This window comes from Mustelus asterias, chromosome 16 (genome assembly GCF_964213995.1).
Source record: "Mustelus asterias chromosome 16, sMusAst1.hap1.1, whole genome shotgun sequence".
NCBI classification, from domain to species: Eukaryota; Metazoa; Chordata; class Chondrichthyes; order Carcharhiniformes; family Triakidae; genus Mustelus; species Mustelus asterias.
The window spans coordinates 99,592,055-99,616,605 of NC_135816.1; the positions used below are offsets into that span (position 1 = coordinate 99,592,055).

General features: G+C 45.7%; 1 protein-coding gene across 2 annotated transcripts; it reads left to right on the forward strand.

The window, feature by feature from the left end:
* Window positions 1–11,243: 11,243 nt before the first annotated feature.
* On the forward strand, window positions 11,244–23,441 carry LOC144505547 (beta-1,3-galactosyltransferase 5-like). 2 transcript variants are annotated; one of them, XM_078231677.1, is made up of 3 exons: window positions 11,244–11,474; window positions 12,905–13,012; window positions 20,715–23,441. In XM_078231677.1, the coding sequence occupies exon 3, from the start codon at window positions 20,727–20,729 to the stop codon at window positions 21,681–21,683; it is 957 nt and encodes a 318-aa protein (XP_078087803.1). In that variant the 5' UTR covers window positions 11,244–11,474; window positions 12,905–13,012; window positions 20,715–20,726; the 3' UTR covers window positions 21,684–23,441. The 2 variants fall into 2 exon arrangements, with proteins under 2 accessions (XP_078087803.1, XP_078087802.1); XM_078231676.1 differs by lacking the exon at window positions 12,905–13,012.
* Window positions 23,442–24,551: the final 1,110 nt, after the last annotated feature.

The window sequence follows — 24,551 nt, forward strand, 5'->3', positions numbered from 1 at the left end:
GATGATACAAAGCTAGGTGGAGGGGCAGGTAGTATTGAGGAGGTGGGGAGGCTGCAGAAAGATTTAGACAGTTTAGGAGAGTGGTCCAAGAAGTGGCTGATGAAATTCAACGTGGGCAAGTGCGAGGTCGTGCACTTTGGAAAAAAGAATAGAGGCATGGACTATTTTCTAAACGGTGACAAAATTCATAATGCTAAAGTGCAAAGGGACTTGGGAGTCCTAGTCCAGGATTCTCTAAAGGTAAACTTGCAGGTTGAGTCCGTAATTAAGAAAGCAAATGTAATGTTGTCATTTATCTCAAGAGGCTTGGAATACAAAAGCAGGGATGTACTTCTGAGGCTTTATAAAGCACTGGTTAGGCCCCATTTGGAGTACTGTGAGCAATTTTGGGCCCCACACCTCAGGAAGGACATACTGGCACTGGAGCGGGTCCAGCGGAGATTCACACGGATGATCCCAGGAATGGTAGGCCTGACATACGATGAACGTCTGAGGACCGTGGGATTATATTCATTGGAGTTTAGGAGGTTGAGGGGAGATCTGATAGAGACTTACAAGATAATGAACGGCTTAGATAGGATGGACGTAGGGAAGTTGTTTCCATTAACAGGGGAGACTAGGACGCGGGGGCACAGCCTTAGAATAAAAGGGAGTCACTTTAGAACAGGGATGAGGAGAAATTTCTTCAGCCAGAGAGTGGTAGGTCTGTGGAATTCATTGCCACAGAGGGCTGTGGAGGCCGAGACGTTGAGCGTCTTCAAGACAGAAATTGATAAATTCTTGATTTCTCGAGGAATTAAGGGCTATGGGGAGAGAGAGCGGGTAAATGGAGTTGAAATCAACCATGATTGAATGGTGGAGTGGACTCGATGGGCCGAATGGCCTTACTTCCGCTCCTATGTCTTATGGTCTTATGATGGGAGGATTTTAGCTTCAAGGTTAGTTTGGAGAAACTGGGGCTGCTCCCCTCATGGCGAAGTTCTTCATGAGGAAGGAATTCTTCACAGAGCCGAGGTTTAGACTGGCTTCCTTGACTCTATGGTATTTTGATCCGGTTTCTCTCGTACTTTCAATCTCTCTTCCTGATCAATCTCTTTCTCTCTCTTCTCCTTGTGCTTGAGTTACAGAAAACTAGCATGTAGGTACAGCAGGTAATAAGGAAAGCAAACGAAATGTTGGCATTTATTGCTAAAGGAATAGAGTATAAAAATGATGAAGTATTGCTGCTACTGTACAAGACATTGGTGAGACGGCACCTGGAGTATTGTGTACAGTTTTAGTCTCCTTACTTGAGGAAGGATGTAGTGGCATTGGAGGCAGTTCAGAGGATTCACTCGATTGATTCCAGAGATGAGGTGTTTGTCTTCTGAAGAGAGATTGAGCAGCTTAGGCCTATTTTCCTTGGAGTTTAGAAGAATGAGAAGAGATCTAATTGAGGTATATAAGATGGTAAAGGGGATTGATAGGGTAGATGTAGAGTGGCTGTTTCCACTTGTGGGGCAATCTAGAATGAGAGGCAATAGTTTTAGGATAAGGGGCAGAAAATTTAAAACAGAGAGAGTGCAGAATGTAGTGTTATGGTCATAGCTACGATGGAGAGAAAGATCAACTTAATGCAAGGTAAGTCCATTCAAAAGTCTGACAGCAGCAGGGAAGAAGCTGTTCTTGAGTCGGTTGGTACGTGACTGTAGAACTTAAAATGCTCAGATTTTTTTAAAAAATCATGTCTTCTTCGTAAGAGCTTGTGAGAATGTTATCAGTTGCAGACCTTCAAGGGACCCTGTCTGCATCAGACTAGGCCACACAACATTCTGCTTTTTGACCTTCACCAGAGGGTGAACAAGACCAGATTTTTTTCCATAACAAATACCAAAGGCGAGATATGGGGATTTGCTATGCAAATGCTGTAATTGACTATAACAGCTGAGTTGTTTCTCTGTAATGTCAGAACTACTCCAGCCATTTTGATGGAGGGAGGAGAGTCCTCCTTGTGCACAAGTAATTAAAGATCTTGCGCTGTTCAGTATTAAGAGTCGACTGAGTGTGCCTAAGGTTGCTGGTATGCAAGGATCTCTGATATGACCTCAGACTTTTGTATCTTTTTCCCGACAAAAGAAGGTGGAAGAGAGAATGTTCGGGGTTTGTGGGGGTTCTTAATTATGCTGGCTGCTTTGCCGAGGCAGCGGGAAGTGTAGACAGAGTCAATGGATGGGAGGCTGGTCTGGGTGATGGATTGGGCTACATTCACGACCTTTTGTAGTTTCTTGCGGTCTTGGGCGGAGCAGGAGCCATACCAAGCTGTGATACAACCAGAAAGAATGCTTTCTGTGGTGCATTTGTAAAAGTTGGTGAGAGTCGTAGCTGACATGCCAAATTTCCTTCGTCTTCTGAGAAAGTAAAGGCTTTGATGGGCTTTCTTAACAATAGTGTCGGCACGGAACCACCCATCTCCCTCACAATTACAATTATCAGCTGCATTCTCTAAATTTAAAAACCTATTGCGTGAAGAAAAACAAGTGTTAAAACATTCAGCCTTGTGCATTGAATTAATGCAGTTTAACTTGTGTTGTTTATAAAAGGAAGTCACTTTCTTTCACAGAATGTTACCATATCTGATTCTGTAAGTTTAGAATTAAGTTTTGTCATTAGTTTCTGTAATTCTATAGTTATGTTTAATTTTAGATTCTATTCGTTGAATGTGTTGTGTTATATTTAGCACACTGATCACTTACAAACATTGATTTTATGTAAACTTTGTGCAATTTCTGTAACTTTGTGAGTTTTGTAAAACTATTCTGTAAGTTTACTGAACTTATACCAAGCACTGACAGGTACAACAATACACATTCGAGTGAAACAGTTGTCTCAGCAAAAACAGATTGAGAAGTGTCTATTTTAATGAGGTTCCACAGGATATGCTGATAGAGCAATTAGACATCTGGATTGGTGAATGCATGTTCCCAGGCAGCGCACTCTGTCTTATCTCAAATACATGCAGGCATCAAAATCATCCTCACTTATATTCTGTATATAAACTATATAACCCACCTTGTCATCTCCTTTATTAGCTTTAAGGTTATGAGAAACTTTACTGCTCTATCAGGGGGACCAGCAGGGTAAATATGTGGGGTTACGGGGACGGCCTGGCTGGGATTGTTGTCGGTCCAGGCTCGATGGGCCAAATGGTCTCCATCCGCAAGTAACCACAGAGAGAAAGACATCACTCAAACTGGCCTCTAAAATCAATCACTGATAAGAGTGTGGTTAATAACAATTAAATGTGCAATGAAGATATCATAAAACATCATTTTATCTTAACAAGAAGTAACAGAAACAAACTTTAATGAGAGGGAGGGTCCCACAGGTCATTGACTCCTTCCAGGGCCAGTCAGAGGTCAATGGGAAATGATGTCAACAGATGACCATTGCCCTTGAGAAGCCAATCACAGACTGACGATGCATCACCTAGACCAATCACACATTGATCATGCACTCCCTTAAGCCAATGAGGAAATAGTCTTGTTTCAGTTAGGCCAATCAGAATGCAGTACACCATTGATAAGAATGAGTGCAGTGTCACCCTGACTGGCTGATTAAGGGTAATCATGATGTGGAGTCTCACAACACCAGGTTAAAGTCCAACAGGTTTATTTGGTAGCAAATACCATAAGCTTTCGGAGCGCTGCTCCTTCGTCAGATGGAGTGGTCTCTGTTCTCAAACAGGGCACAGACACAGAAATCTGCAAGAAAGGATGTCCCGAGGCATGGTACATTGGGGAAACCATGCAGACGCTACGACAACGGATGAATGAACACCGCTCGACAATCACCAGGCAAGACTGTTCTCTTCCTGTGGGGGAGCACTTCAGCAGTCACGGGCATTCAGCCTTGGATCTTCAGGTAAGCGTTCTCCAAGGCGGCCTTCACGACACACGACAGCGCAGAGTCACTGAGCAGAAACTGATAGCCAAGTTCCGCACACATGAGGACGGTCTAAACCGGGATGTTGGATTTATGTCACATTATCAGTAACCCCCACAGCTTGCCTCCTGGACTTGCACAATTTCACAAGCTGTACTGTCTGGAGACAATACACATCTCTTTAACCTGTGTTGAATGCTCCCTCCACCCACATTGTCTGTACATTTAAGACCTGGCTGGCTGTAGAGATTTGCATTCTAATCAGTATTCTGTAATTTGATTTCTGTGTCTGTGCCCTGTTTGAGAACAGAGACCACTCCATCTGACGAAGGAGCATTGCTCCGAAAGCTAATGGTTTTTGCTACCAAATAAACCTGTTGGACTTTAACCTGGTGTTGTGAGACTTCTTACTGTGACTCAGGGTAACCCAGGGTGAAACACACTCTGTGAAAGGCTGAGTGGGAGGGCAGCAAGTGGGCAAGGGACTGCGGAGTGGTCTCAGGGAGCTGCTGACCAGTGACCAAATAAATATCGATGTTAAAACCTCGAGTGTCTGGACAGCACAATCACACACACACACGGCTCAGTCCCGACAGAGCTGTTAATGTTATTACAGCCCCGACAATTCATTCCGGCCTGGGATCGAGGTTATAGTGAAAACATAAAGGCCGCCTTTGATCAGCCCGACCGCCGTGTAAAATCTCTGAGTGGGATAGATTGCTGATTGATTGCCAGCCAGCACATTTCCAACCCCCATTCGCGCTCCCGCCCACTAAAATATTGCTCAAGTGCACAATGTTGTCGGGACAAAAGCCTGATGTCTTCTCCTGCGATTTCACACGTTTCCGGGTCCAATCCGAGCAATGTAAAATTCTGAGGAAGGAAACGGTTTGCAGGGATGAGGGACTTCAGTTACGAGGGAGAATGGGAGAAACTGGGTCCATTGCCCTTCAAGAAAAGAAGACTGAGAGGTGACTGGACAGAAGTGCTCTAAAGCATGAGGGCGCCTGGGCAGAGCAGATAGGGAGAAGCCGTTCCCATTGGTGGAGGGATTGGGATCCACTGGACACTAAGATGAATGACAAAAGCAGCAATGGCGACATGAGGAAAGGCTTTGTTGCTCAGCGAGTGATTTGGATCCGGAATGATTGTGCGAAGGAGGCGGATACAGTTGTGACTAGCGAGAAGAGAATTAGACCATTACCCGACCAGGAAGGAATTTCAGGAATATGAGAGGGAAAAAGGCAGGAGAGCAGCTCCCTGTAAGACTTTCACACCATAGAAAGCATTCTTTCTGGCTGTATCACAGCTTGGTCTGGCTCCTGCTCTGCCCAAGGCCGCAAGAGTTGTGAATGTAGCCCAATCCATCACGCAAACCAGCCTCCCATCCATTGACTCCATCTACACTTCCCGCTGCCTCGGAAAAGCAGCCGGCATAATCAAGGACCGGATTCGACAGACCAAATGGCCTCCTTCTGCCCTGAAATTATTCTTTCATTCTCTGATAATCAGCTGGACCAGAGTGAATACAGCTGCTGAATGCTATTCAGTGCAGATTTTCAAACGGGCGAGGTCTTTGATCAGCTTGCTACTTGATTTCACAAATTGGCTAAAGTTTGACTCCAAAAAGCTATGCTTTGATTTATTATTGTCACATGTATTGGGGAACAGTGAAAAGTATTGTTTCTTGCACACTAGACAGACAAAGCATACTGTTCATAGAGTACATAGGGGAGAAGGAAAGAAGGGGGTGCAGAATGTAATGTTACAGTCATAGCTAGGGTGTAGAGAAAGATCAACTTAATGCGAGGTAGGTCCATTCAAAAGTCTGACGGCAGCAGGGAAGAAGCTGTTCTTGAGTCGGTTGGTACGTGACCTCAGACTTTTGTATCTTTTTCCCGATGGAAGAAGGTGGAAGAGAGAATGTCCGGGGTGCGTGGGGTCCTTGATTATGTTGGCTGCTTTTCTGAGGCAGCGGGAAGTGTAGACAGAGTCAATGGATGGGAGGCTGGTTTGCATGATGGATTGGGCTACATTCACAGCTCTTCGTAGTTCCTTGCGGTCTTGGGCAGAGCAGGAGCCAGACCAAGCTGTGATACAACCAGAAAGAATGCTTTCTATGGTGCATCTGTAAAAGTTGGTGAGAGTCGTAGCTGACATGCCAAATTTCCTTAGTCTCCTGAGAAAGAAGAGGCGTTGGTGGCTTCCTTAACTTCCTTCCCTCCGCATGGAGGGACCAGGACAGATTTTTGGTGATCTGGACAACTAGAAACTTGAAGTTCTCGACCATTTCCACTTCTTCCCCGTTTATGTGGACAGGGGCATGTTCTCCACTATGCTTCCTGAAGTTGATGACTATCTCCTTTGTTTTACTGGCATTGAGGGAGAGATTATTGTCATTGTACCAGCTAACCAGATTCTCTATCTCTTTCCTGTACTCCGTGTCGTCATTGTTTGAGGTCCAACCCACTGACTCTGAGCTCATATATTTTGTCTGCCCAAATATTGGTTTCACTGCTCGATATGTGAATATCTGCAGATGAGCAAACATTCTCAGTGTGGTTTGCTCAATAGCGAATTAAGCTGTTTCCAGGAGAAGAATAAGGTTCACGACGTGGGCATGGCTGTAGAGTACAGCAGTGTTATAACAGTTGTTTAAGCAGTATGGGGGAGATTCCTTTGCTGTTCTGCACATTGCTCTACAGGAACTATTAGTCACAAGTCTGGAAATGAGGCCTCGTGGTTTCAGCAGGGAAATATGTAAGTTAATCACGTAACCTCCCATTGAGCATTGAAAGGGCTTGTAATGGAGACCCAGAATATTCTTCCAGACTCCAAATCCCACCAAGGCACTCTGGGAATTTAAATTTGGTTAATAAAATAAACTTGCAATGGGGATGATAGTCTCAGTTATGGTGACCACGAAACAGCCGCACCCAGTTTTGATGGATCAGCAGGCCCACCCAGGGGGGGGGGGGGATGGAACATTCAGCATTCTTTATGTATTATTCCTGCATCTCACCCAGGAGAAGGCTTCTTCATGCAGTCCTCAGCTCTGCTATCCCACACCATTCCAAAGTCAAACAGCCTGAGGTGGATGGTGAAGCGGACATTGTGAATTCCAGACGGTTCCCCCAAGTTTTTCCCTCCGAATGGCCTCAGCTGCCTGGTTAGCAGTATAATTGGATAAGACAAGGAGGCAAGGTATGATAAGACCACATCCGCTTCACTCAGGGCCTGGAGGGAAGCAATTCTGCTGTCCTAGCCTGGACTGGTCCTTGTATGTGACTCCAGGCCCACAGTGATGTGTGGTAATTACCCTATTAGGATAGTTAACAGTGAAATAGCCTAATAAACCACTCAGAAGACAGCTCAATGGCTCAAGGGAAATTGGGAAGGTGCAATAAATATTGGTGAACATCCCATAAATTTATAAATAATAATTGCAGCGTCAAATAGTTCCTTTAAATAAGTCAATCACTCTATTGCAATGTGAGTCAGCATAACATTAAATGAGCATGTTGACACTATAGTCACTCATATCAAGGACATTTCCACTCTCTATAGCCCTCCATTTATCTTTCTCTACCTGCCTTCTTTCCTCCCCCTTTTCTGTGTCTCTCTTCCTCCCCTTCCTATCTCTCTCCCTTCTCTCCGTGTCTCAATCTCTCTGTCTCACTCGCCTCCTCTGTTTCACTTGTCAGTCACTGTCTCAGTCTTTGCTCACCTGTCTGCCTCTCTCTATCACCGGAAAGTTACCGTCCCGCCCGCCACGGGAATCGGAGCAGGCTAGGGGCGGACCATGGAAAGGCCCGTTGATCTCAGGCGGGATTTTACAGTTGAAGGACGAGCGAGGCCCCATCTCTCTGTTTTTCTTTCTCCTTCTTTCTATCGTCAGCCTTTTTCTCTCCAATCTCTCCCTCTCCTCAGTGAATTTCTTTCTTATCCCCAACTCTCTTCCTCTCTCTGGCACTTTCACCCTCTCTCCACAGTCTTTCTCTTCATCGCTATATCTTTCACTCTCCTCACTCTGTCTCTCTCTTTCCCACGGTATCTGTTTCAACCTTCTCTTCCCATAGTGCTTTCTCCACTCTTTCTCATGTTATATCAGCATGTTGCCTCTTTCTCTGTCCTCTCTCATTGTCTATTTGGCTTTGCTCCTTCTCCGTTCTCTCACCCTCTCTCACAATCGGTCATGTTATTTGTACATTATCTCTTTCTCCCCTCTCCTTTTTCTCACTCTACATCTCTTGCCTGGATATCCCTATCCTCTCTGCCTCCCTCGTCAATCTTGTGTCTCAAACATGCTTTGAAAGGCTCTCCCCGTTTTAACTCTGTTGTCAGCCCGTTAATTTGACATGGACTAGCCCCTCTGTTAAACTGGCGAGACATGGGGACTGATCGCAAACTCAGTGATCATATGTCCATTAATCGCCCAGAGCCCCATCACATCTAAAACCATTCCCCATACCGTCACTACAAGGATTATGTCTTCGTGTTTCCACAGCCTTCCTGTGACAAAGGGGTTTAGATAGCCTGCAGTTGCTGCATCGTCTGGTAACGGGACTGCGCTGTGGGGGTCTTCAAGGCAGGAAAACTAAAAACAACTTGTACCGCACCTTGTCATCCAAGACATTGGATGACAAAGGTCTTTCATTTATCAATAAAGGTCCTCTTTTGGTCACAGGTTTAACATGGAAGTGAGAGTTATAAACAGGAAGCATGGCTTTGTGGATGATCAGGGGCCAACGTTCATTGCTTAGCAATAATTGTTAACCATGTATAGACTCAGTCAGGCGGCAGTTTTCCTTCCCTAACGCACGTTAGTGAGCCAAATGGGGTTTTCTGGCAATTGATTCACAGTCGTCATCAGATTTTGACCTGCCACGATGGGATTCGAACCCAGGTCTCTGGAGCGTTACCCTGGGTGCCTGGATTCCTAATCCAGTGGCAATACCACTGCGCCTCCCCTTAAATGTTCAAGAAAAATTTGCATTCATATCCAAACATTTGTGTTCCATGTGGGTCAATGAGCAAAGAGAGCTCTGGGTGGAGGGATGGAATGTGCTGAGGTTCGGATACGGGCCAGTGGAGTTTTGGACCAGTGGGTTTCCTCCGGGTGCTCCGGTTTCCTCTCACACTCCAAAGATGTGCGTGTTAGGTGGATTGGCCATGCTAAATTGCCCCTTAGTACCAGGGGGATTAGCAGGGTAAATAGGTGGGGTTACAGGGATAGGGCCTGGGTGGGATTGTTGTCGGTGTAGGCTCGATTAGCCGAATGGCCTCCTTCTGTACTGTGGGATTCTAAGATAGACATATCCCTCCATAGATATCCCTCCATTCACTCAGAGTGCCCAGCCTGCCCAGAGGCCAAGCCATTTTAGTACCACAACCGAAAGCCTCCTGCCCAAAGATTCCAGGCAGCATCCAGAAAATAGAAAACACAGAGGAGCATGCTATCCGTTTTTCGGGTGGGGTTGCAGCATCCAAGGAGATCTTATGGAGTGCGGATATCATAGTCAATGGCCTCAGAACCAATCTTTAAGTTGGACACTGGGAACAGCGATGCCCATTCATTCCAATCCCATACAGTGGCTGAAGCCTGAGTTTCTCAGACTATCTACCATAGAACATTAGAATCCCTCCAGTACAGAGGGAGGTCACCTGGCCCACCAGGTCTGCACCAACTCTCCGAAAGAGCATCCCACCCAGGCCCATCCCTCCCACCCTATCCCCGTAACCCCGACATTTCCCATGGCTAATTCATCTAATCCCAAGATATGTATGTTAAATATGTGGGGTTACAGGGATAGGGCAGGGCTGGGACTGGATAAGATGCTCTGTTGGAGAGTCAGTGCAGACTCAATAGGCAAAATGTCCTCCTTCTGCATTGTAGGGATTCTATGATTCTATAATCTAACCTACACATCTTGGGACGCTAAGGGGCAATTTAGCACGGCCAATCAATCTAACCTGCACATCTTTGGAGTGTGGGAGGAAATTGGAGCACCCGGAGGAAACTCACACAGTCATGGGATGGGAAGAATGTGTAAACTCCAAACAGACAGTCACCTGAGGCTGGAATTGAACCCGGGTCTCTGGCGCTGTAAGGTAGCAGGTAGCAGTGCTAACCACTGAGCTGCCGTTGACTCTGCAATCCGGGCAGAGGGGGTGGGGGGGGGGGGACCCCACTCAAGATTCAAGGACAGATGACCACGCCACACTTCGATGTAACATCGATACTCTCCATCCACGATGTCCGCAGTCAAGACTTTACTAAGTCGAGAAGCCTGCGGCCTTTTTTATTCACCAAGACCCAAGTCTCCAGGCTAGACCGGCTTGAACAAGTCTCCACACACACATGGAAAATGTCCATAACCACCAGCCGTAGGACGTCATCACGAGACTTGTGTTGTTCTTTGAGGAGAAGGTGGGTGATGAAAGGGATCAGAGACCAGTGTCATCAGCCAGAGAAGGAAATTACAGCTCTCACATTATTCCTTTGAAAAGACTGGATGCGGATGATAATCAGGATACCACCAAGGAGTGTGAGCAGATCAATACTGAGGGAGTAACCAGGTTGCCAATCTGCCTGACTACCCTGGTGAAGACATTGGTGACCTGGAACAACCTGATGCAGGCATCGACTTTCACAAAAGGAAGCCAGGAACAGAAAATCCAATAACGCCCAGCGAGAGAACTGCAGGATAAAATGCTGACTCCCCGATGTCGAGGCTGAAGAGGAAGTCGCTGGTTTACCAGCTTCTAATCTGGGCGTAGAAGGAAGTGCAACACCTCTGAATGTGACAGAGAGAGCAGAACAGCAACGTGAACCAGTAACACGTGACATGGTCACGGAGCCCAACAGTGTTGCTCCCGGTGTTCCCTGATGGCAAAGCTCTGGAAATGCCGATGCCCAGTCAACAGCAGGTTCACACCGGCAAGGCTGATAAACTGGGTTCGGTGACTGAGGAAGGAATGATGAGAATGCCTGGCGATTGGAGGAAATAAGGGATAGAGGGATATTCATAACATCCTGGAATGACCCAGCACCATGGGCGCCCTTGGCCAAGTGCCTGTGCCAGCTCCATTGGAGGGCGCTCCACATGATTCCACCCTGCCCTTTCGCCATCCACCTGTAAATCATTTCCCTTGGAGTGTTTACCCAGTTCTCCTTTGAAAGTTACTATTTAATCTCATTCCAATAGACCCTCAGGCAGAATATTACCTCTCAACATTGCAAAGAAAGCTTTCCTCATTTCCCCGCTGGTTTGTCTATCAACTATCTTTTAATAGCTGGAAGAGACTGATATGGGATTAGGGGGTGCTGGGGGAATACACATGATTAGGTCTCTGCGGCCTTCCCAAAGATACCCTGTGGCTGTTGATCTACTTGTGAAAGGCCTTTGTCCCCAACATGTTAACAAGGCTGCTTTCTGATCAGCAGTACGTCATTCGACACATCTTGACCGAGGCACAGCGGTACAACCAGATAACAGGACTCGTGATCCTGATACTCACCAGCAGACACAAGGATTGACACGTCCCTTCAGGTAATGCCTGGTGTGAAACCTGCTCTTGCCTCCGTCTGTTTAACTGCATATACATTTGTTTCCTTGCTCCATTGGATTCCATGTCTCATTTAACCCCACTGAACCAACTCTCTCCCCAAGTACTTTGTGCCCTGAGCCCAGATTTCTCTTCGCACACTTCGCTCTTTTTTCCTCTCATCCTTCTGTTCTTTCTCCCACTTTCTTGTTTTCTACTTTCCCCTTTCCTTCTTTCTCTCTCTCCCACCTTTCTTTCACTTTCACCTTTTTATCTTTCCAAGACGTTTTCTCTGTTTTATTTTTTCTCCTCTCTCTTTGGGTCTTCATCTCCTTTTCTACCTTTTGCTTCCTTCACTCTTTCCATTTACATATTCTTTAATCTGGTGGCACAGTGGTTCGCACTGCTGCCTCACAGCGCCAGGGACCCGGGTTCAATTCCCGGCTTGGGTCACTGTCTGTGTGGAGTCTGCACGTTCTCCCCGTGTCTGCGTGGGTTTCCTCCGGGTGCTCCGGTTTCCTCCCACAGTCTGAAAGATGTGTGGGTTAGGTGGATTGGCCAAGCTAAATTCTCCCTCAGTGCACCCGAACAGGCACCGGAGTGTGGCGACTAGGGATTTTCACAGTAACTTCATTGCAGTGTTAATGTAAGCCTACTTGTGACACTAATAAACTTCAACTCTTTCTCTTCCGGCTCCTCTTGTTTTCACTTTGTTTCCTCTTTCTGTTTCTATCTCTCACTTTCTTACTTTTTCCCTTAATCGCTATTATTCAGTGCTGTGTATCTCTCATTCCAAAGTTCACTTCTCTCTCTTCCTCTTTCTTTTGGACTCCCTGTGAATTAGTCTATTTGTCCATCTTCATCTTTGTCCATACAGTGTAACAGAGTCTCTGGCAGCAGGTGGCGATGTCGGGGGAGAGTATTGAGTAGGGGAACTTGTGGCCTCCTTGACAGGCGGAACCAGCGAGAGTGAGGCAAGGGAGAAAGTAACCAGAACAAAGCAAGAGCTAATTTAGAGCTTGTGAGTGGCAGTGTGGCAGGAGCCTCGGGGAAGCTTGAAGCTGCTGAGGGGGAGGCTGGCGGGACAAGAAGGGAATTGGATAACCAGTCAAACTAACTGGAAGTACTGCATGAGAGAGGGGAGAGAGATAGAGACTTGAGATAATGAGCGAGAGAGGGAATGAGAGTGAGAACGAGAGAGTGAGAACAAGAATAGGACCGCAGCCAGGAGCTGGGCAGCAGAACAAGCCCAAGCCAGCCTGCTGAGTTAATGCATTGTGGAGCTAAGGCCCCAAATAGGGCAGAGAGCTGGAGCCATTGTCAGTGAATATGCTCTGTAAATAGTGTGTTTCTTTGAGTTACATGTTTCCTAGAGGATTGATAATGCTTTGATACCAGTGGAATAAACAAACCTTCTTTTATAACCTTTGTGCAGTTGTTATGGTTCAGGTCAGAAACTCCAAAGTGTTTCATGAAGCCCGTCTGGATCATATGTTTTTCCTCTTGAGTTTGGATAGGATAAGCATGATATGGTTCACCTTGGGTATGATTCAAATGACCCACTGGGGAGCTTTTATCAAACAAAATTTATTTAAGAATATAGTTAAAATGTATAGTAAGAATGTTAGCAATGGCTGTTATTAATTGCAAACAAAACAAAACAACCACAATAATGTATAACCCTTAACAAATATATCTAAGGTGTTCCAGTCAAACCAACCCCATAAACAAAACCCTTCCACAGGTTTAACACAGCAAGACTAATGTTCACGTGATACTGGAACTGAGTCCTTTGGATGAATGCTGCAGTTCTTTTGATACACTCAGAAAAATGTGAAGTCAGAACAGCTTTCCAGAACCCCAGGGAAAGACTCTGGTCAAGCCACCAACAGCAGATTTTCCACTTCAGGAAGGCAAGAAGCCTTGCTTTCAGCTGACCAGCAGAACTTCCAAAACCCAGGGAGAGAGCGAGAGAGAGAGAGACTGCTTTCAGTCTGATGTCTTCGAAACTAAATATTGCTGCCAAGCAAAAGTAGAAAATGCAACCTTGAATTCACTAGGAAGATAAAACAAAACTGACCAGAGCACATGACCTTCTTCATAACAATGCAAGGCCATAAAAAACCCAGAATAAAAATAAACAACACCCATTTAAACCACTGAAGGAGCAATAAAAGGACTCCTACAGATAGCCCGGCAACAATGAGAAAACCAAACTGAACCAGGAGTTTAAAATTTGGAGTCTATAGAATCTTGGAAGATGACCATCAGTGCGTCCACTATTTCTCAGGCCACTTCCTGAAGCATTATGGGATATACATTAGGCCCTGGGGATTTAAAGGCCTTCAGTCACATCAGTTTATCCATTTCTCCACTAATACGGTTCCCCATTATAAATTTCACTGTTTCTGACTATAAGGGACCTACATTTGTCTTCACCAATCTTTTTCTTGTTACACACTTACCTTTGCAGTCAGTTTCTATGTTCCCCGCAAGCTTACTCTCATACTCTACTTTCTCCTTCTTAATCGGTCCCTTGGTCCTCCTTTGCTGAATCCTAAACTGCTCCCAATCCTCAGGTATGTTGTTTTTCTTGGCTAATTTGTATGCCTCTCTCTTGGAGCTAATACTATCTCTAATTTCCCTTGTAAGCCATGGTTTGGCTACCTTCCCAGTTTTATTTTTGTGCCAGACAGGAATAAACATTTGCTGCAGTTCCCCCATGTGCTCCTTAAATGTTTGCCATTGCCTATCCACCATCATCCTTTTAGGTAACGTTTCCCAATCTATCATTGCCAACATGTGCCTCATGTTATCATCATTTCCTTTATTAAGAATCAGGACCCTAGTCTCAGAATCAACTCCATCCCTCTTCATCTTAATGACGGTAACGCAGTGGTTAGCACTGCTGCTTCACAGCTCCAGGGTCCCGGGTTCGATTCCCAGCTCGGGTCACTGTCTGTGTGGAGTTTGCACATTCTCCTCGTGTCTGCGTGGGTTTCCTCCGGGTGCTCCGGTTTCCTCCCACAGTCCAAAGATGTGCGGGTTAGGTTGATTGGCCAGGTTAAAAATTGCCCCTTAGAATCCTAAGTTGCGTAGGTTAGAGGGATTAGCGGGTAAATATGTGGGGGTAGGGCCTGGGTGGGATTGTGGTTGGTGCAGACTCGATGGGCCGAATGGCCTCCTTCTGCACTGTAGGGTTTCTATGGTTTCATCGATGAAAAATTCTATCATGTTATGATCACTCATCCCCAAGCGGACTCGCACAATGAGATTGACAATTATTCCTTTCTCATTACACAATACCCAGTCTAGAATGGCCTGCTCTCGAGTTGATTCCTCAATGTATTGATCCAGGAAACCATCCCGTTTCCACTCCAGGAATTCCTCCTCTACGTTATTGTGACTAATTTGATTTTCCAATCTATATGCAGATTAAAATCACCCATTATTACAGGTGTTCCTTTAACACATGCATCTTATTCTCAGTGTGTACAACATTGTGCGTTCTGTCAGTGTGCTCACTGGGTACAGTACTCACCACATTGCCCTCTGCAGGAGTCTCCTTGTCCATGGTATAAGCTGGATGAGTGGAGTGCTGTGGTATCGGTTGGTACTGGTTCCAATAGCTGTAGGAGGTGACGGCAGTTTCATACATAGCAGGCACTGTCTGAGGCTGCCATGGAATAGAGTGTTGTTGGGGGCTCAGTGGTCTCACTGCTTAGGCTGAGCTCCAGTTTGTTCACCTTGCTGAACGCTCCTCGCCTTGGAGGACTGATCAGCTGCTGATGGCAGAGGACGACTGCTGTGGATTTGCAGCAATTTGCAAAATGATTCCACTTGCCCCATTTATTGCAGCATTTAGCATCCACCACGCATGCTGCTCTGTTGAGGGTGAGGGGCCACGACGTTTGGGCTGGGTGTACTCTGTATCACAAAAACCTCTGCTTCCTGCCTAAAATCTACTGTTTTTTTCTGACTGTTGATTTAACATGCAGATATTCACGGTTGTTTCTAATGTTAATCTTTCTCTCATGGCAGCTGCTTGTGGACAAGGTTGCTGTGGGCATCACAGATTTGATCCCTGACTAGCTCATTACCAAATGCACAGTCCTTTGCGAGGATTTTCAAAGTTGCCATTTATGATTGTATTGATTCATCTTTGATTTGCTGCAAACCATGGCCTGTTGACTATATCCTTCACTGGAACCTACTTTTGAATCATTTCACGGTCTTTTCCCCTCTCCATCTGGAAACCAAATGACCCGAATTTCGCAATGTCCTCGGAGCCCGTTTAGTTTAATAGGGCATAAGCTTGTACCTTTATCGACTTGTCAGACAATGCAGCACCACAGTAAATACGCCACTCCTTCTCGAACCTTTCCCAACTGTCTGCAATATTTTCATCAAAGACAAGCAGGTTGATTGTTCCGTACAGCCAACTCCTGACACCATTTAGAAGTGCTGGGTTCCCAAAGACTGGTGACTAAGGACTTGTAATAAGCAATACTTTCATTTGCGAGTTCAGCAGCTACTCCACACTGGCACTCTGCCTGGGCTCCCAGGGAGAACTCACATGTTCCCGTTACATCATCCTTTTCATGGCCATGTCGTCACAGGACCACTCGGTCAAGAGGAACTCTCTGCCTCAGAAGACGGCTGATGTGGAGGCCATTGAAGATTTTTAAGGCGATGATAGATAGATTCTTATTAGGTGAGGGAATGAAAAGGTTATCGGGAGGTCGATGCGAATGTGACACAAACTGACTAGCCAAGATCTTATTGAACGTTAGAACAGGCTAGAGGAGCCGAATGGGGTACTCCTGCTCCAATTTCATACATTGGTAAGCTTCTACCACCTTCTGTGTGCGGAAACATTTGCTAATTTCACTCCTGATCTGGCTCTAACTTTTAGACTGTGCATCCAGTCCCAGACTCCAGAGCCAACGGAAATAGTTTCTCCTTGATATCCTGAGAACTTTAATTAAATCATCCCTTAATTTTCTAACTTCCTTGACACCCAGAAGAATAGGAAAGCAGCAGATCAGTTAACTGGAGAGAGGTTGCAGAATGCTGCAGTACAGAGGGATCTGGCTGTTCTAAACATGAATCGCAAAAAAAATTAGCACGCAGGTTTATAAAAAATAATTTCATGGGATGTGGGCGTCGCTGGCAAGGCCACCATTGCCCATTGGTAGGAGTGTTCAAAGCTATTTTTCACCCTTGTCCCCACCGAGTGACCAGATGGAGATTTTCGGAGCTATAGCATGGGAGCCAGTCATCCACCATGTGACTCGCCAACCCCCAGAACAAAGGGATACAATGCCAATTATACCTTCAAGCTCAGCTACAAGCAATTAACAGATACCAATCAAAACATTTGTTTAAAAATTATCCACATCCATTCACAGCTAATAATTAGGATTACAGCATGTGGAACATATGAGTACAGTTGTCCAATTACAATTTGGACACATCTACTTAATTCTAATATCACCAAGCATGGATTTTTCTCTACTAACTTCCAGACATGAGTATGATACAAACATGCTTGACCAGTGGTGTACCAAACTCCCCTCCCCACTGTTCCTTGCTTTATTGGACACACATAAGTTACAGTTGCACAGTAATCAGTTGAATGTGTGAATAAGATTTCCCTTATAATTAAGCTCAGTAATGGTCCTTGGCTGTTGTCTGTAGTCATCCTGATACTAAGGCAACTAACTGGTTTCTCATTGGAACTTCTCTATGCAGTCTGAGAATTCAGCAGTCAGCAGCTTGTGTGATCTTTAACCCTTTCACCCATCACTGGTGCTGAGCTGCCTTCTTGAACTGCTGCAGTCCCTGAGGTGTAGGTACACCCACAGTGCTGTTAGGGAGGGAGTTCTAGGATTTTGACCCAGCGACTGTGAAGGAACAGTCGATATATTTCCAAGTCAGAATGGTGAGTGAGTTGCAGGGGAACCTCCAGGTGGTGGTGTTCCCAAATATCTGCTGCCCTTGTCTTTCTAGATGAAAGTGGTCATGGGTTTGGAGTGTTGTTGGAGCTGCGCTCACCCAGGCAAGTGGGGAGTATTCCATCACCCTCCTGACTTGTGCCTTGTAGATCATAGAATCATAAAATCCCTGCAGTTCAGAAGGAGGCCATTCGGCCTATCGAGTCTGCACTGACTCTATGAAAGAGCATCCTACTCAGGCCCTATCCCTGTAACCCCATGTATTTACCCCACTAATCCCCCTAACTTGAGACACTAAGGGGCAATTTAGTATGGCCAATCCACCTAACCTGCACATCTTTGGACTATGGGAGAAAACCCACACAGACACGGGGAGAATCTGCAGACTCTGCACAGAATGCTCTTGTCCTTCTAGGTGGTGGCAGTTGTGGGTTTGGAAGATGCTGTGTAAGGAACCTTGGTGAGTTCCTGCAGTGCATCAGTGCAATACGGACAGATGTAAAGCAGTTATTTAGTACTTCAGTTATGACTGATGCCTCAAAGTGTAAATTTCCTTTTAACCCCGGATCAGCCTTACTCCTGGTTTTAAAACCTTTTTTCTTATTTATCTCTCCGTAGATGATGTTTAGATTCCATTTTATGTTAAACTGAGGGTTCAAAATGTTTGAAATAGGGATCCTAACGCTGACCCCAGTTAATTTTGTCCTGAATTATTGTTTCGAGAAGTTTCCCCAACACCGTGGTTAAACTGATTTGCCTTTAGTTGCTGAGTTAATCCTTCCATCCGATTTCTGAACAGAGATGTAACATTTCCAATTCTCTTGTCTCCCGGCACCTCACCGGAGTCTCAGGAAGATGGGAACATTATGACCAGTGCCTCTGCAATTCCTGCTCTCACTTCCATCCGTATCCGTGGATGGATCTTATCTGACCCCGTTTCCCTTAGCAACATGAAGTTGAAGAAGGGAAAGGGTTAATGTTTTTTGTACTCAATGTATTTTGCACCTAAAAGGTTGAACTTTGTACCTGGAATGTATCACAAACATAACCCTTCCTTATGGCTAGTCTCCCCTTTGTTTCTATTGCTCCTGGTAGTAGAAAAAGCCATTTGTTCATGGTTCCCTTGCTTGTTTATATCATTCTGATAAAACAGACAGTTAAATGTAAATGTTGGGTGGTAAGTCTTTCTTTCCCGTAGGCTTGTGTATGATTTAAACAAAGGAAGCAGCTACCAAATGGTAGAGTGCGAGAATGGCCGTTTGAAGGAGGACTCCCAATGGGACAGCTGCAATCGCACACAGTCACTTCAAAGGAAAGGCCGCGGGAAGAGCCGGGGACCAGAGGTTACACCTTGACTACAACTACCAGGAGAATTGTGCTTTATGACCCAAGGATACCAGATAGTCTCTAACCATAAACCAGAGTGTATCAGAAGCTGTTAAAGGAACTATAATTTATGATCAAGGACTGTTAACTGGACTTTGCTTTATGGTTTGTATTGGGAACCCTGATGTATAAAGGTCCACGCTTCTTGTGTTCAGGGAGAACTTTGGCTTCCGCTTTCAAGGGGTCAAGTTCTCCCACAAGCTTGTGAGAATAAAGCCTACTCTATTTTGACTCCGACCAGCCTCAAGAGGTATTTTTACCGACATCAAAGTAGAGCCAGCCATCTAATAATTCCTCCTTGTCATTTTTTTTTAACTCATCATCTGACTCAACTGATTCCTTTTTCATTCTGACTTGGGCAGTATCTAAATCCTTGGTAAAGACAGATGTAAAGTAGTTATTTAGTACTTCAGCAATGACCTGTGCCTCAATGTGTAAGTTTCTTCATGACCCCGGCGGCACGGTAGCACAGTGGTTAGCACTGCTGCTTCACAGCTCCAGGGTCCCAGGTTCGATTCCCGGCTCGGGTCACTGTCTGTGTGGAGTTTGCACATTCTCCTCGTGTCTGCGTGGGTTTCCTCCAGGTGCTCCGGTTTCCTCCCACAGTCCAAAGATGTGCGGGTTAGGTTGATTGGCCAGGTTAAAAAAAAATGCCCCTTAGAGTCCTGGGATGCGTAGATTAGAGGGATTAGCGGGTAAATATGTGGGGGTAGGGCCTGGGTGGGATTGTGGTCGGTGCAGACTCGATGGGCCGAATGGCCTCCTTCTGCACTGTAGGGTTTCTATGATTTCTAATCAGCCTTACTCCTGCTTTTAAAACCTTTTTTCTTATTTATCTCTCTGTAGATGATGTTTAGATTCCATTTTATGTTAAACTGAGGGTTCAAAATGATTAAAGATGTCAATAATGATTTTCAAGAGCAATTATTTCCTCTGAGGAAGGGAGTTGAAATTAAGGGACAGACTCTTTAGATGAAAAGATTCCATTCAGGGGTGATGTCAGGAAGTAATTCTTCAAACAAAGGGAGGTGAAAATCTGGAGCTCTATTCCTCAAAAAGCTGGAGGCTGGAAGATCGTTGAAAGGGTTTGAGTTGGAGATTGATAAGAGTTTTGTTGGGGTGGGATGTTGAGAGTTAAGAGAGCAAAGTGTGTTTCTGGAGCTTTTTTGTGGGATATGGGTGTCACTGGCTAGGCCAGCATTTATTGCCCATCCCTAATTGCCCCTTGAGAAGGTGGTGGTGAGCCATCGCCTTGAACTTCTAAAGTCCCTGAGGTGTAGGTACACCCACAGTGCGGTTAGGGAGTGAGTTCCAGGACTTTGACCCAGAGACAGTGAAGGAATGACGATATATTTCCAAGTCAGGATGGTGAGTGACTTGGAGGGGAACCTTCAGGCGGTGATGTTTCCAGATATCTTTTGTCCTTCTGGATGGTAATCTCATGCATTTGGAAAGTGCTGCCAAAGGAACATTGGTGAGTTGCTGCAGTGCATCTTGTAGATACTATACACTGCTGTCACTGTGCGTCAGTGGTGGAGGGAGTGGATGTTTGTAGATGTGGTGCCAATCAAGTGGGCTGCTTTGTCCTAGATGGTGTTGAGCTTCTTGAGTGTTGATGGAGCTGCACCCATCCAGGCAAGTGGGGAGTATTCCATCACACTCCTGACTTGTGCCATATTGATGGTGAAGTTAAGATACAAATCAATCAAATTCTCACTGAATGGCAAAACAGGCTCAAGAGGTAGAATGGCCTCTTCCAGTTCCTGTCTATGAGGTTTAGTGGGCTCAATGGCCTTGGTATTCTTGTGTTCAGAGTCCAGTCAATGAATCTTAAACTGAAATGTGTTTTCCTTTCCATTATCTGGACTCCACCAAAATCAATGTGTTTATTTTATTTTATAGGTGACTCAGAGCATGAAGATATTTTTGGCTGGAAGTTGTTCTTTCAAATTGCTTCCAAGAAAGAAATGTTTTTTGTTTCTTGTCCCCTCGTTGATGATATTTATTACGCTTGGATATTTAAGCCAGTACAGTGTTCACCACTGGCATTTTGCAAAGTTAAAAGGCCACTCCTTCCTCATGCTGCCCAACAGCAGCTGTGACACCAATCCCCCATTCCTGGTCCTTCTGGTCACCAGTGCCCAGGACCTGTTGGAAGCTCGCTCGGCCATTCGGCAGACATGGGGGAGAGAGCGGACAACCCATGGCCAGAGGGTGGTGACCTACTTCCTGCTGGGGTACAGCCGAGAGCATCAGGAGCAGCTGCTGAAAGAAAGTTCACTGCACAAGGACATCATCCAGAAAAATTTCACCGACTCTTATTCCAACCTGACCACCAAGGTACTGATGGGGCTGGAGTGGGTGAACCGATTCTGTCCGTCCACCTCCTTCGTGATGAAGACCGATTCCGACATGTTTGTCAACCCGGATTATCTGACCGAGCTCTTGTTGGGAATGAATCGCAAGGACTTCTTCACTGGCCTTGTTATGAGGGGTTTAAGGCCCATTAGGGCCCAATCCAGTAAGTGGTATATTAGTGAACAGGAATATCCTCAGAATAGCTATCCGCCATTTTGTTCCGGCACTGGGTACGTGCTTTCGACCGATGTTGCCAATGGAGTCTGGAATGTTTCCAGGATCATTCCCTACTTTAAACTGGAGGATGTTTACGTCGGGCTGTGCTTGGCGGAGTTGAAGGTTGATCCTGTGGAAATCCACTCGGAGCAGAAATTCCACAATTGGAAGGTGACATTTTCTGTTTGTGGTTTTCGGAAACTTGTCACCTCTCACAGGGTGAATCCCTCTGAGCTGCTGAGCTACTGGAAATCACTGGAGGATGCAGCAGATAAGCATTGCCCTGGAGACAGGTGAAGGAGGGAGGCCATTTTGAAGATGTCTCACTTCCCACAATTCCTGTGCTGTTCAGCATCAATACAACCTTGTAAGGTCCCCTCATTGTGCTGATACTGTTTGGAAAATACTCAACGTACTGCCAGAACTATCTGTACAGATGCTGTCACATGTTTCTCGGCTGGGACAGTGTTTAATTTAACTCTCCACTGTAAGAAATTCTCTCTCTGAACACATTTGTGGGTGGCACGGTGGCACAGTGGTTAGCACTGCTGCCTCACATTGCCAGGGTTCAATTCCGGCCTCAGGTCACTGTCTGGGTGGAGTTTGCACGTTCTCCCCGTGTCTGCGTGGGTTTCCTCCGGGTGCTCCGGTTTCCTCCCACAGTCCAAGGATGTGCGGGTTAGGTGGATTCGTCACGGTAAATTGCCTCTTCATGTTAGGGATGAGCAGGGAAAATACTTGGGATAATGGGGATAGGGCCTGGGTTGGTTTGTTGTTGGTGCAGACTCAATGGGCCGAATGGCCTCCTTCTGCACTGCAGGATTCTATGATTTCCTCTTCTCTCTCCACATTTCCAATGGAAGCGGCCTGTATGGAGTGGCCATGCTGTAATCGCACCCTCCTCCCAGTGATGGTGCTGTGGAGCCTCAGTGTGACCTCTCCCAGATTCTCAGCCTGGACCAGAACCAAATCCACATCTCTCCATCCCAAACTGTCATTGGGTGTCATTTTAAAATTAATTATATGTATAATCAGGATATATATGTTTAAGATAATTAGTAAACGAATCAGAGTGAAGATGTGGAGAATTTGTCTGATACTGTGAGCTGATATGATCAGCTGGCAGTGCGGTTTAAGGAGATTCAGGAATAACTTTCCAAAGGGGAACTGGATAAACAGGGGGAAATTTTACAGGGTTATGGGGGAAAAGCTGGGTGAGATTGGAACTGATTAGAGAGCCTCTTTTCACAGGGACAGGGATTATCGAAACGGTCAAATTAATCCAAATGCTCTTCAGGGAACAAAATGTCTGAAATTTCTAATCTCGAAAATAAGGTTTCTGAAGTAAATACAAAAAAAAAATCATGTTCAATTTCACATCTGTGTGCCGCAATGTTATTGCCACTGGACTAGTAATCTAAAGAGCCATGGTAATGGTCTGGGGACACAGTTCGAATCCCACTATGGAAGGCGGTGAAATTTGAATTTAATAAAAGAAAATCTGGAATTAATAATCTACCGATGACCATGAAATCATTGTCGATTGTTGTAAAAACACGTCTGATTCACTAAAGTTCTTTCGGGAAGGAAATCTGCCGTCCTGCCCCGGTCTGGACGACATGTGACTCCAGAGCCACAGCAACGTGGTTGACTCGGGAACGGTCTTTAATGCTGGCCCAGCCTGCAACACCCATATCCCATGAAACAATATTTGCCCTGGTTTGGTTATTGCTTTAAGAGCCTTCTGTAATGGTTTTACTTTAAAGCTAGAGAATGCTTCAAAAACCGAATATGGGTGGTATTCTCTGGTTTCATCCATACCTGTCTCCTGCCAGCAGAATTAGTGCTTAGCCAAAACTTCATTCACTGCTCAGCACCGGAGAATCCCAGCCGGGGACGAGGTCAGAGGCTTTCAGCACATTCCTTTTTGAAGATAAGACCAGATCACAATAAACAGCAAGAGTAGGCCTTTTGGCCCCTTCGTCTTTTCCACCATTCAATAAGATCAGGGTTGATCTGATTGTGGCCTTAACTCCACTTTTTCCTGTCTGTTCCCCCCTCCTCCCCCCCACTCATAACTCTTAACTCCCTTGTCGATCTGTCTAACATGACCCAGCCTCCACTGGGGCAGAGAATTTCAAAGATTAATGCCCTCCTCAATGAAATAATATCTCCTTATCATCATCCTAAACGGGAGACCCTGTATTTTTAATCGGCCCTGAGTTCTAGACTCTCCCACAGGAGGAAATATCCTCTCAGCATCCATCCTGCCGACTCCCCTCAGAATCTTACATTTCAAGATAGTCGCCTTTCATTCTTCTAAACTCCAATGAGAATTGGCCCAAACTGCGCAACCTTTCTTGATAAGACAAATCCCTTTGTCATGGGAATCAGCCGAGCGAACCTTCTCTGAACTGTTTCCATAGAATCCCTACAGTGCAGAAAGAGGCTATTCGGTCTATCGAGTCTGCACTGACTTTCCGAAAGAGCAGCTTACCCAGACCCACCCTCACCCCGCCCTATCCCTGTAACCCTGAGATTTCAACATAGCTCATCTACCCAAACTATACATCTTTGGACACTAAGGGGCAATTTAGCATGGCCAATCCAGCTAATCTGCACATCTTTCTGACTGTGGGAGGAAACCGGAGCACCCGGAGGAAACCCACGCAGACACGGGGAGAACGTGCAGACTCCACACAGACAGTGACCCGAGCCAGGAATCGAACCCACGTCCCTGGCTAACCACTGTGCCACCGTGCTATCTAATGTAATTATATCCTTCTATAAGGAAGGTGGCCGACACTGCACAGTACTCTCGGTGTGGTCTCACCAACTCCTATACAGCTGTAGCTAAGGTTCTTTTACACTCCACTCTCCTTATAATTTATGCCAACATTCCCCTTGACATCCCAATTACTTGCTGTACCTACATACTTACCTTTTGTGCTTCATGTACTAGGACACCCAGATCCCTCTACCACAGATTACCCATGCACTTAACCTTGCTATATCCCTTTGCGGACTCTTTGTATCCCTCTCACAACTCACTTTCCTATCTTTCTTAATTAGTAAATTTAGCTACCATACACTCAATCCCTTCATCCAAATCATTAAGATAGGCTGTATGTAGTTGGGGGCCCAGTAACGATCCCTGTGTTGCTC

Coding starts and splice junctions, on each gene's coding strand:
- LOC144505547 (XM_078231677.1), top strand. CDS start 20,727: ATGAAGATATTTTTGGCTGGAAGTTGTTCTTTCAAATTGCTTCCAAGA.